This window comes from Myodes glareolus, chromosome X (genome assembly GCF_982192425.1).
Source record: "Myodes glareolus chromosome X, mMyoGla1.1, whole genome shotgun sequence".
Taxonomy (NCBI): Eukaryota; Metazoa; Chordata; class Mammalia; order Rodentia; family Cricetidae; genus Myodes; species Myodes glareolus.
In genome coordinates this window covers 134358780-134369431 of record NC_142053.1, presented here as the reverse complement: position 1 = coordinate 134369431, position 10652 = coordinate 134358780, and the positions used below count along the sequence as shown (strand labels likewise).

The 10652-nt window shown below is 41.1% G+C and overlaps 1 protein-coding gene across 1 annotated transcript in view; it reads right to left on the bottom strand.

Moving 5' to 3' along the window:
* Window positions 1-48: 48 nt before the first annotated feature.
* Tspan7 (tetraspanin 7) overlaps window positions 49-10652 on the bottom strand; it is a 102702-nt gene continuing 92098 nt past the window's right edge. The window contains exons 6-8 of the mRNA XM_048461473.3: window positions 6741-6824; window positions 1304-1379; window positions 49-1043 (exon numbers count right to left, since the gene is read on the bottom strand). Of these exons, the coding sequence (XP_048317430.1) occupies window positions 1311-1379; window positions 6741-6824 (153 nt within the window). The 3' untranslated portion in view covers window positions 49-1043; window positions 1304-1310. The remainder of the gene's footprint in view (window positions 1044-1303; window positions 1380-6740; window positions 6825-10652) is intronic.

Genomic DNA, 10652 nt, shown 5'->3' with positions numbered 1-10652 from the left:
TGGGAATGTGTGTTAAAGACTGTAAAGAAAAGAACCACAACACAGCCATTTGTAATTGCTCTATTTATTAATACATATTATCACAAATGTTCACAATATCAATGCATTCTTGTTGGCATGCTAGACAGAGGCATTATTTTTAAGATCTTTAAAAAATATTTTGACTTTCATTTCCCCTCTACACTCACTTTTAAATTGATCTGATGAGGTCCTCCAAGTCTATAATGTCAGTGCAAGGAAAAAAAAGAGAGAGCAAGAAAAGGTAAAATGATAGAAATTAGTTGGGGCAAATCAAAAGGAGTATCTGTGCCTTCAGGGGGAGTAGCAACATAGCCTTGTAACAGGATTATACAGGTTTCCTCTGGGAGGAAACCCGACACTAAGCTGTTTCTCCAAACCCACGTGTGGAACAATTCTGAGCAAGGAGGAAACCCAATGTTAACACCGCTTTCCACCATGCATGCCACATGTCATTTTCTCCTCACGAATAACTCCCACTGTGTCTCTCCACATGTCCTAGGCAGCCTAACGAAGGTAGGAAAGCATCCCAGTAAAGGGAAAACCACAACAAATCAGATTAAGCCAAAAGAAAAGAGAACTGCCATCTGCTTATTTACGAAAAGGTGCATGGCATCCATGGACCACAGCGAGGGGCTCACTGAAGCCTCCCCTACTACATGCAGGGCCACAAGGGGCCAGTGATGATGTGATAACCAGTCACCTACAGTTGGACCAAGTACATGTGAGAGAGCTGGCACTCACAGGGCCTTAGGGCAGGGTTCACTATGACTAGCTGCAGGGGGCCTGGCTACACTGTGTGGCATTACAGGGCTTCACAAGATGGACACTACACATGATGTGGGCTGAAAGGCAGAGCATAGACTGGGCAGGAGTGTCAGTTGCACATAGTGGGTGGGGTTGTGGGGAGTGGGTGGGGGAGCAGGGAGGGCTATTATGTACTGTGCTCTAACGTTCTTTGGAAGTCTTTCAGAGATTGCGCGGTTCCTTTTAAAAACAGGCCTCTTTTCCATAGTTCTGAAAGACTGAGAGAGAGAGAAAGAATATGTGAGTGGCACACCAGCACAAACAGCTTGCACCCAGAGGCACAAGGTGAAGAGTAAGCATGCCCGCCTTTTCACAATGGCATCCGCCCCGTCTCCTCCCCAATACAAAGAGATGAGATTTCCATACATGGATAACACCGGATAGTTCAGTGGCTGGGCCCTCTTCCTAACCATTTGAAGGGCAGTACGGGCACCAAAGGGAAAAATACCCACATCCAATACTCCCGTTTGCCACTTACCTTCTCTTTACACCATCTCATACTGATTGGCAGTGATGAACCGGGACAGACAGCAAGCCAGCAACATGCCAATCAACTGTTGCCAAGGAAAACAAATGAAAAAGAATCAAGTCACAAATAGATGTATTTAGTGTTGATACATAATAACCGCATATATCTGTCAATGCCATGGAAAACAAATGAGAAAGAATCAACTCACAAATAGATGTATTTAGTTTTGATACATAATAACTGCATATATTTATCTGTCAATACAAAGAATTGACATGATCCACATGTATCCCTAGACAAAACTTGTAGTAAATGGAGGTTTCCTTATGTGCAAAGGACAAAGACCAGGAGTGAAGAACAAATGGATTTGACTTGTGGTATCTAAGCTTGAGGTAGTCTAAGTACTAGTGGGAAGTTTTGAAACTGGCTATAAGGTCCAGAAGGAGCTTGATCATTTCAGAACAACTTCTGATACTAACTAATATTAAAAGACGATCATGCTGTGAGATGAATGCAAAAATAATTAAATGACACAGAGTTGGTATGATATTAACAGAAAGGCTAAATTTTAATTCCAAGACATAAGCTTTGAATTATTTGGAAGGCTAAATATATTTGGCAGATTTTTCAACATAGTATGATACTCTAGTTATACTTGACTGACAAAATAGTGGTTTTATTTTTTTCATTGAGACAAGAATAGAGACTTCTTCATTCTTGACTGGGTCCACTCGCCAGTGAGATAACAGATAACAAAGTTATCACGTGTAAGAGGTGGGTGGGGAGAAGATAAACAGGAAAGCAGAGATTTAAATTCTGTTTGTTTCCCAATCACGTAGCTATTACTGGCCTAAAAAGTCCCACATTCCATAGGGGGCCATCTTCTAGCTTTTCAGGGGACACATAAAAATCACTCAGAGTATCTTACCACTTCCAGAGAGAACCCTGGCCCCTCTCCTTCTTTGTGCCTTGGATTAGCCTGTGGCACAGGTGAATCTGATGAAAAATGATTCTGGCAGTATGAAGACACCCTTAGTCACATCTCTAGTAACCAAGAGTCATAAACCTTGAGGACTGGCATTTCTGGGAGAGGCACCCAATGGTACACTTGTGATGTAGGAGGGTTGTCTGTCTATGTGTTACTTTCATTGGTTAATAAAGAAACTGCCTTGGCTTTTGATAGAACAGCAGCTTAGATAGGTGGAGTAGACAGAACAGAATGCTGGGAGAAAGAAGCAGAGTCAGGTAGAGGCAGAGAGCCGCCTGCCATGAAGCTGCCAGGTCAGACATGCTGATCTTTTCCGGTAAGCCATGACCTTGTGGTGCTACACAGATTATTAGAAATGGGTTAATCAAGTTGTGAGAATTAGTCAATAAGAGGCTAGAACTAACGGGCCACGCAGTGTTTAAATGAATACAGTTTCCATGTAATTATTTCAGGTAAGGTAAAGCTAGTCAGGTAGCAGAACGCAGCCTGCCACTCCTTTTGCAACACACTTGAGTCCAGAGACCATTTTCCTTTGGTAATAGTGCCTTCTCTTTAAGAAAGTGGCTATGTTTTGTTGTCGCATAGGTAGCAGTGACTTCTGAAAATACAACTGCATTATTCCATCCACATAACACATATCATGAACTTACTGTGGAGTTGTCAAAGGTATTGTGGCTGCAACTTTCAGGTTATTTTGCTGAATGAGAACCTAAATTCCTCCAGGAGCGCAAGGACTTTGAAACTTACAGCGTGTCTCTATCTATCTATCTATCTATCTATCTATCTATCTATCTATCTATCTATCTACCTATCTATACTGATGTTTTCCAAGACCAGCAACTTTTCAGAATACATTTCACAGTGTGAAAAAGTATTCCAATAAAAAACTAAATAAGTATTGAAAGTGTATAACACATTCAGATATAATAAAATTTTGATTCTTTACCACAACTTTTTGTAATATTTTAATTTCAGCCTTCCAGATAAGAGAATGGGTTTAATAGGTTCAACTATCTTCCTCAAACTACACATAAATCTTCATAAAAATTAATGTTGCAGCCACTTCTGTATCTGGGACTAGCCCCAGCTCTTTTCTGCCCTGTATGTAGAAAAGGAAACAGGTCCTTATAAGTGACTCCTAAGGAATTACTGACACAGAATAAATTATCCCATCAAACTGTAGGCCCCAAGGAAGGTTCTGCAAGGAGAGGAGAGGCCAGGAGATGAATTGGTGAAAATGAATTCTGAATTTCTTGATAAATACCTCTTGCCTTTGAATTAGGAGACTTTTCTAATAAAAGATGGGAAAGACAGAGGAAGGGAGAGGGGGAGGAGAGATGAAAAGACAGAGAAAAAAGAATACACATATATCACCTCTTCCTCCCTCTCTCCCACCTTTTCCCCCCATCCTCTCCTCTCTTCCTGCCCAAGTTTTCTTTCTGAAGATGGTACCCATCAAAATCATAGGGAAAGACAGAAATGTGGTAGCTCATGACTATAACCCCAGCATTAGGGAGACCAGGCCCATGTAGGAGGAATTCTTTGAACGGAGTTTCGCCTGGGTTACACAGTGACTTCCAAGAGTCTGGAATAAACTGTGAGACTGTCTCCTCCCCCAAAAAAGGAAAGACACATCCCATCGAAGCACACTCAATTCTTACTGTAAATTGATAGGGCGGGCAGGATGTGCTCATCGAGCTCAGCCAAATGTGCTTTTCCTTGAGAGGACAAAGGTAATAGGAGCTCTGGGAAGTGCTAGCTCAAACTCTGCTGTCCAAACAGGAGATCTAAGCCAACTTAGCTAACAAGGGATGAGGTGCTTACAATTCAGTCAGAAAACTGGGCTCAGCGCAGTTTTCCTTGCACCCTTACACCTCCTGCTTCAGGTGGCACAACAGGTGTGCAATAGGCCAGTTTCTCAGAACAGCATATAAAGAAAGGGCAAGGAGAAGATGGGAAGTAGAGGAAGAAAAGTGAGAGGGAGAGACAGACACAGAGAAGTGGGGAACGAGGAGAGAAAAGCAATGGGTGAAGGCCACTGATCTTCCTCAGACACTTTGACCTCTATTCAGTAGAGGGAAACCAAGACAGAACATTTTAAATCATAACAACCAGTATTTGTGAGGTTTGGCTTTACCATATCTGAATGAAATTTGTAAGGCTTGGCCTCTGGGATACTGACTAGGTTCTATGGGGTGATACTTCCTGAACAGGCATCTTGTATGTGGCTAGCTCCCATAGCCCCAGGGAGGTCCTGGATCTACTGCTATCTGGAAGCCATCTCTTATCTTCCAGGAATTTGGTTGATGAAGATGTAGCAAATAACTACAGTTCCTAGTATTGCTAGCCAGGAAGACCAGCCATGACCATCCATCCCCTTCCCTCCCAGCTGGGAAGAGCCAGCCATAACCATTCCCCTCCCAGACACAAGTTGAACACAGTGCGTGTCAAGCCTCTGATCTGCCTGGCCATGTGAGTAAATGGTAGGGAATGCACGATGCTAGTGGGATTTATGATGTCTCTTCTTATCTCAACACTTGTGTTGCTCTCTGGTGAGACTCTGTTTTCATGATCCTCAGAGTCAAAGCTCTTCTTTCTTTGTTCTAGTGTGCCACCAAGCATCTTCAAGCATTCCCAAGTCACATATTTCTTTCAGACAGCACAGTTAGACTTGTCTAAGCATAAAGTCCTTTACAGGGGTGTTTGAGAGAAGCATGGACAACACTTGATGCATCTCACTGATGAAAACAGGATCTTCCTAACCTTTCACTTCCACACATATAACTACATAGGCATGTTCTTGGATAAGAAGCTTCATCAACAGGCTCCCAGGATCACTTCTCCTTATGTAGTATATTGGCATCATGTCACTTTATTTCTCTATGGAAGCCATGAAAAAGACTTCAGGTGTGGTGTGTGTGTGTGCGCGCGCACACATGCACGTGCTCCCATGCCAACCACTTCTACATTTCTGGTGTTAATAACCTGTGTTGAAACTACATTCTCAAGGCTGCCAATTGTATCCTAACATTTGCATGAGTCATGAGGTTTGGGATCCTTGAAATTGTCCCTAGGCCATTAAGAATGCTGCTAAGTGTTATTACTGAAATGTTACAGCAATTGGGAGAAAGTTCAGGGCAGTAACTGCCTTTGAAATGTCTCTGGAGACTGAGTTAATTCCACTGTTTGTGATCCCACTCTGGTTTGTCCGTGTGTTGGCATGTTGGGCGTTTAATTCACTCCATGAGTGCAGAAGCAATGAAGTATGTTTCAGGAGGATTTTGAAATTGCAACCCAAGAAACACTCACAGTGACTTACATACCCTTGGGAGATGACATGTCACACAGGTTAGGAAGAAAAGCATTTCACTTTCTCTAATGCTAAGCCCTGCCCGGCAGAGACATACTAATAAATAGTCCTTGGTCTAAGCAAGGGCCACGGAAGTAATAATTTACTAAACTATAAAATTACAATTTAGCTACTTTTCTTTGAGCTTCATATTTCAATAAAAACATCTCTGGAACAAGTTTGAATAAAGCAAACCTGCATTTGCATTGCTAAGCAGAACAACAGATACAGAGGGAGAAAGTTAGACTTTGCGATAGCCTCTAGAGACATGGAATTCTGCAGTCACTACTAAGATATCAGCGGGGCTTTCTGTGAAAAATGATCTGGTAGTGTGAAAAAATCTGAGTTAAACATAAAGTTCTTATTAAGCTTCTAAGTATACATGTCAGTCCTTGTACCCATAGCAATGTTTTAACAAGGATATACCATTTGTTCAAGGGATCAGAAGCCAGTAAAACAGTACCTTACTGGCTAGAAGGCGGCTAAATGTCAGAATTAGCTTAAATGTATAGTATGTATGGCTTACTTCATTGGCATAGTTATATCTCCCACTGGTATGGAAAATGTGAACGGAGATAAGGAGATGGACAGTTTAATACACAAACAATTAAGTTTCCTCTTAATAAACAGAAGAGTCAAGTCCAAAGATTAAAATAATGCTTATAAGATGAAGATTGCTAAATATGAGCTTCCTTTAAAGGGATCAATACCATATGTAACCCACAGAAACTAAGAAAGAACAAAAAGAACAGGTCAAGCAGGGAAAGAGCCTCCCTCAAATCTAGACCAGCCAGTTGATGTTTGGAGTTGTTTACAGTCCAATAAAGCCCGACCCTTGTTCTGTTACCCTCCCTTTGACCTGTGAGGAAGCAAGTTGTTTTACTGGAGGTAGTCATTAGTTGAATTGTTGCCAATATTCCCTTGACAGCAAAACTTCATTTATGTTGAAAAAGAAAAATCAATAAACAGATGACCTGAGGCCTAATGAGCAAGGATCTCTGACCCCCGTCTATCAGCATTCCCTAGAGCACAGGAAGACAGGCCGAGAATCTGGAGGTCAGGGAGGCAAACAAGACTGGGAGACTGGGACCTTTCCATCAGTTGAGTACCTGGGAGAATGCAATTCCAAACGCCACTCCTGCGATGATCCCCATGTTAGTTTCCATGAAACTGGTAACCAGATCATAACAGCCCTACAAAGAAAATACACGTAGTCAAACCAACCAACCTGCCAACTAGCCAGCCAGCCAGCCAACTAGCCAGCCAACCCATCCACCCACCCACCAACCAATCAGTCAGCCATCCATCCAACCAACCAAACAAAGAATTCAAGCATACAAAAAGTATAGAGGATAGCAAAATGAACCCACACACGACACTTCCCTAATATTATAATTAATATATGTATATATAGTTAATCTTGCTTCACTGAGACTTCTCCAACACACATTCCCTGGCAAATTCCAGACATAATTCCACCTATGGTGTTATCATTAGTAGGACTAAATTTATCAAGAAATATAAAAGTTCTATGAAGTATACTCAGTAGAGACACAAAAGGAAACATTCAAGGATCAAAAGTTATTCCAAAACTTTGAGCTGAAAATTTCATGAACAGTCATTAGGCTGGTCATTGTGGTACACGCCTTTAATCTCAACATTTTGGAGGCAGAGGCGGGTGAATTTTGTGAGTTTTACACAAACTTGGTTTATGTACCAAGTTCTAGGCCAGTCAGGGCTGGAAAAGGAGATATTGTCTCAAAACAAAAACAAACACCACCATTAGCATTTTGTCAGGGAATCATGAACTCTTAGATAAAGAGAAATCATTTGGTCAGAGGAAAGGGTTCAAATAACTACAAATTTTTACAAAGATTGAGTTACTCCTAGGGAATCCCTTAAGATTTTTTCTTAATAACAAAACTCTACATTCTAGAATTAGCTTTGTCAACATTTACTATGTAACCTTGAGTAAGTCACTTCACCTTTCAGAATGTCATTAACCTTATCCAAAAGTCCAAGTAAATTTCTTCTTTGTCTATAATCTTCAAATATTAATAACTACATAGAGAAATTGACAGTGTTTTAATGTTAAAATTAAAATGTTGTTGAGGGGACTTATTCAGCAAAGAATATCCAGTCTTCCAATAAAGGACTATGACTTGATTATACAAATTGTGTAAAAAAAAGTAAAGACATTTAATGAACAGAATCCAAGTGGTTTTTATTTTTCTGGAAAATTATACTAAGACATAATAACATCTGAACGACCACAACAACCACCCCCACTGTCTTTCATTTTTCAGTTGCAATTTTGTTTAACAAAGCTCATATCATGTGGAAGTTCTACCAATGGTTCTGCTCTATATTGTCTATCATATCCACAACATCTTTACAGAGAGAGGTTACATTAGCTTAGAGCAGTGCTATACCATGGATTCAATGCAACTGACAAAACATACTCCTCACTATCTGACATAAATATGAAGGGAAGTGCTTGCTGGCTCATGGGGGAGCTGTACAATTTGATTCTTTCTGGTGAAGCTTGCTGATTTCTCTTTTCCTAGCAATGTGATACATCACATTACCTTCTAAAAGGTAACAGGAAGGAGAAACACGTGGGTTAGGAAGGCTTCAATAGGCAGGAAGATAAGCAGCTATTCTAACACTTTCCCAAATGATGCTTCTCCAAGCTGGCCGTCACCGCAAGCTTTCTTCACTTAGTGATGTCCAAGTGTGGAAATGAGAACCATTAGATTGATCCCAAATATGAAAACACAAGCCTGATAATCCCACACAAATAGAAGCAACAGGGGCCATTTTCTTATTCTGTAAACTAGTTGACAGAGAGTCCTCTGCTCCCTCCATCACAGCTTTAATTCTGTACTTAAACCCAATCTGTGTTTCTACAAGTGTGATTTATTGGGAGGGGGGTTTGCTTGGTTTTGTTTCTCCGGTCAGGGGGCTTTAACACAGGGCTTCAAACACACTAGGTAAGCACTCTGACTGAGTCATATCTCAGTTCTAATTTTGTACATTTCAAGAGTAATTTTATTTTTGATATGCTCATTGTCAACCAGTAGGAGAAGCCACTAACACAAGTAGCTGCATGGTATGAGTTCAACTGTGGCAAGAATAGTTCTCCCTGTTAGATCCTCTGCATTTCCTGAATGAGCAGCATGGAACCTGGGAGGAATGCCAAACAGGAGGTCCTACCCACACCTGTAGACTCAGCATCTGCTGGGTGCTTGGGATATTCCCTTCTAAAACATTTTTAGTGAATTTGAATGCATTTTTAACAAGCTCTCCAGCTGTTTTCATATACCCATTAAAGTTGGAAAAAGAACTACTGTTCTTTAAAAAAAAAAAAAACCGAAAAGGTTATCTAGTTTTACTACAAAGAAGAAACCAGATTAATACATCCTATCAGTAATAGAGTAAATCAAAATGAGAATGATTTTAAAAACGTTTTCCACCCCTTAAGAGAGTTTTTCTATGATTCATCATTCAGTCCTAAGGCCTACTCTCCAAGTAGTACAGTTCTGTAGATGCAAGGATTGCTTTGTACTACAACCACAGGTCATGTTTGCGTTCAACCTTAAGTCCTGCAATAGGCCATGAGCTTATCTGCCCACAGCCATCTCTCTCAGTTTCCTATATGAAAGTCTGGTTGTCAAACACGAGAGAAATTCAGAGACCTGCTAAGTCTCCTAGGAAACACTGAGAAACAGAACAATTAATTCCCTTGTCCTTGTGGCGTGTCTAAATCAACAGTCGCCAAGGGAAAAGCATGTGCCTGTGGGAGACTTTTACTATTTGGAGAAGGCAGGTTCCAGAATGGTTCTGGAGGTGTCTCTGTAGCTGCCAAGCAGAGCCAGTGCTTCATCCTCTTGTTCTTAGAAATCGGCAAGAAATCCCTATGCTAGGGGCTCAGCCAGTGCGATTGGCTACCAGAACCTGCAGACATTTCATCATCATGCTAGCAAAAGAAAAAGAAATCCCGTGCCCTAAACAAAACAATACCCTGTGGAACGGTTCGAACCTCCTCCTACCTGCTCCCCACCCAGAATCTGTAGAATAGAGGGCCCCAAGTTACCAAGTCAAAGTCAAAGTTCATCCTTATGTGTTATCAGAGAGTAGGGTTCAAAACACCAAAGGATCTAGAGGAATGATCTGCTTATTCTAAACTGCGGGGTCCTATAATCTAGAATATGGCTGTAATCAAGCCCTTCTAAGGGGGTGAATGCTGACATTTATGAACACCTACTATAACTGTCTCCATTCCACTCTGTGTGGGTATCTGTAAGATGTAGACAGGAGAAAGAATTTGTACCAGAGGTTCATATAGACACTAAATGAGAAAGTGTAAAGAAACTCAGCAGAAAATTTCATCTGTATTCTCCTTTCTCTCCAGGATCCAGGTTAGAGAGAGTATGAATGCAGTGACAGAGTAGTTATGTAATTTTCTCGGATCTTTGAGGTACTCAGGGAACAATAAATAGGATTATAGTAGGGAGAGGGAGTGAGGTCAAAGTATAGGCTGTCACCAAAATGGCAAAAAAATTGATACCTATCTTTTTTTCTAGAAATAATTTTACAAATTACAGATACACCATAGGCCCCAAGTTTTCTTTTATGTTTTCAAGAAGCATTTTATCTTTTAATGTGTGCGTGTGTGTGTGTGTGTGTGTGTGTGTGTGTGTGTGTGTGTGTGTATTCACAAGAGCACATGCCTGTGGAGGCCAGAAGAGGGCATCAGATTCTTTGGAGCTGAAATTAAAGGCAGTTGTGGGCCAGCCAACCTCCGTGCTGGGAAGTGAATTCCGGCCCTGTGCAAGAGCAACAAGCTCTCTTAACCTCGGAGCCATCTCTCCAGCCCCTAGCCTTTCTTTCAGATGCTAACAGAAAATATTCCCTATAAGGATCATTGTGAGAAAGTAAAGGTAATTTCAACATTGCTGAGATCACATTGGCATCACAGATAATACCTAGAGTATCCTCATTCTGTGCCTGGCATTATG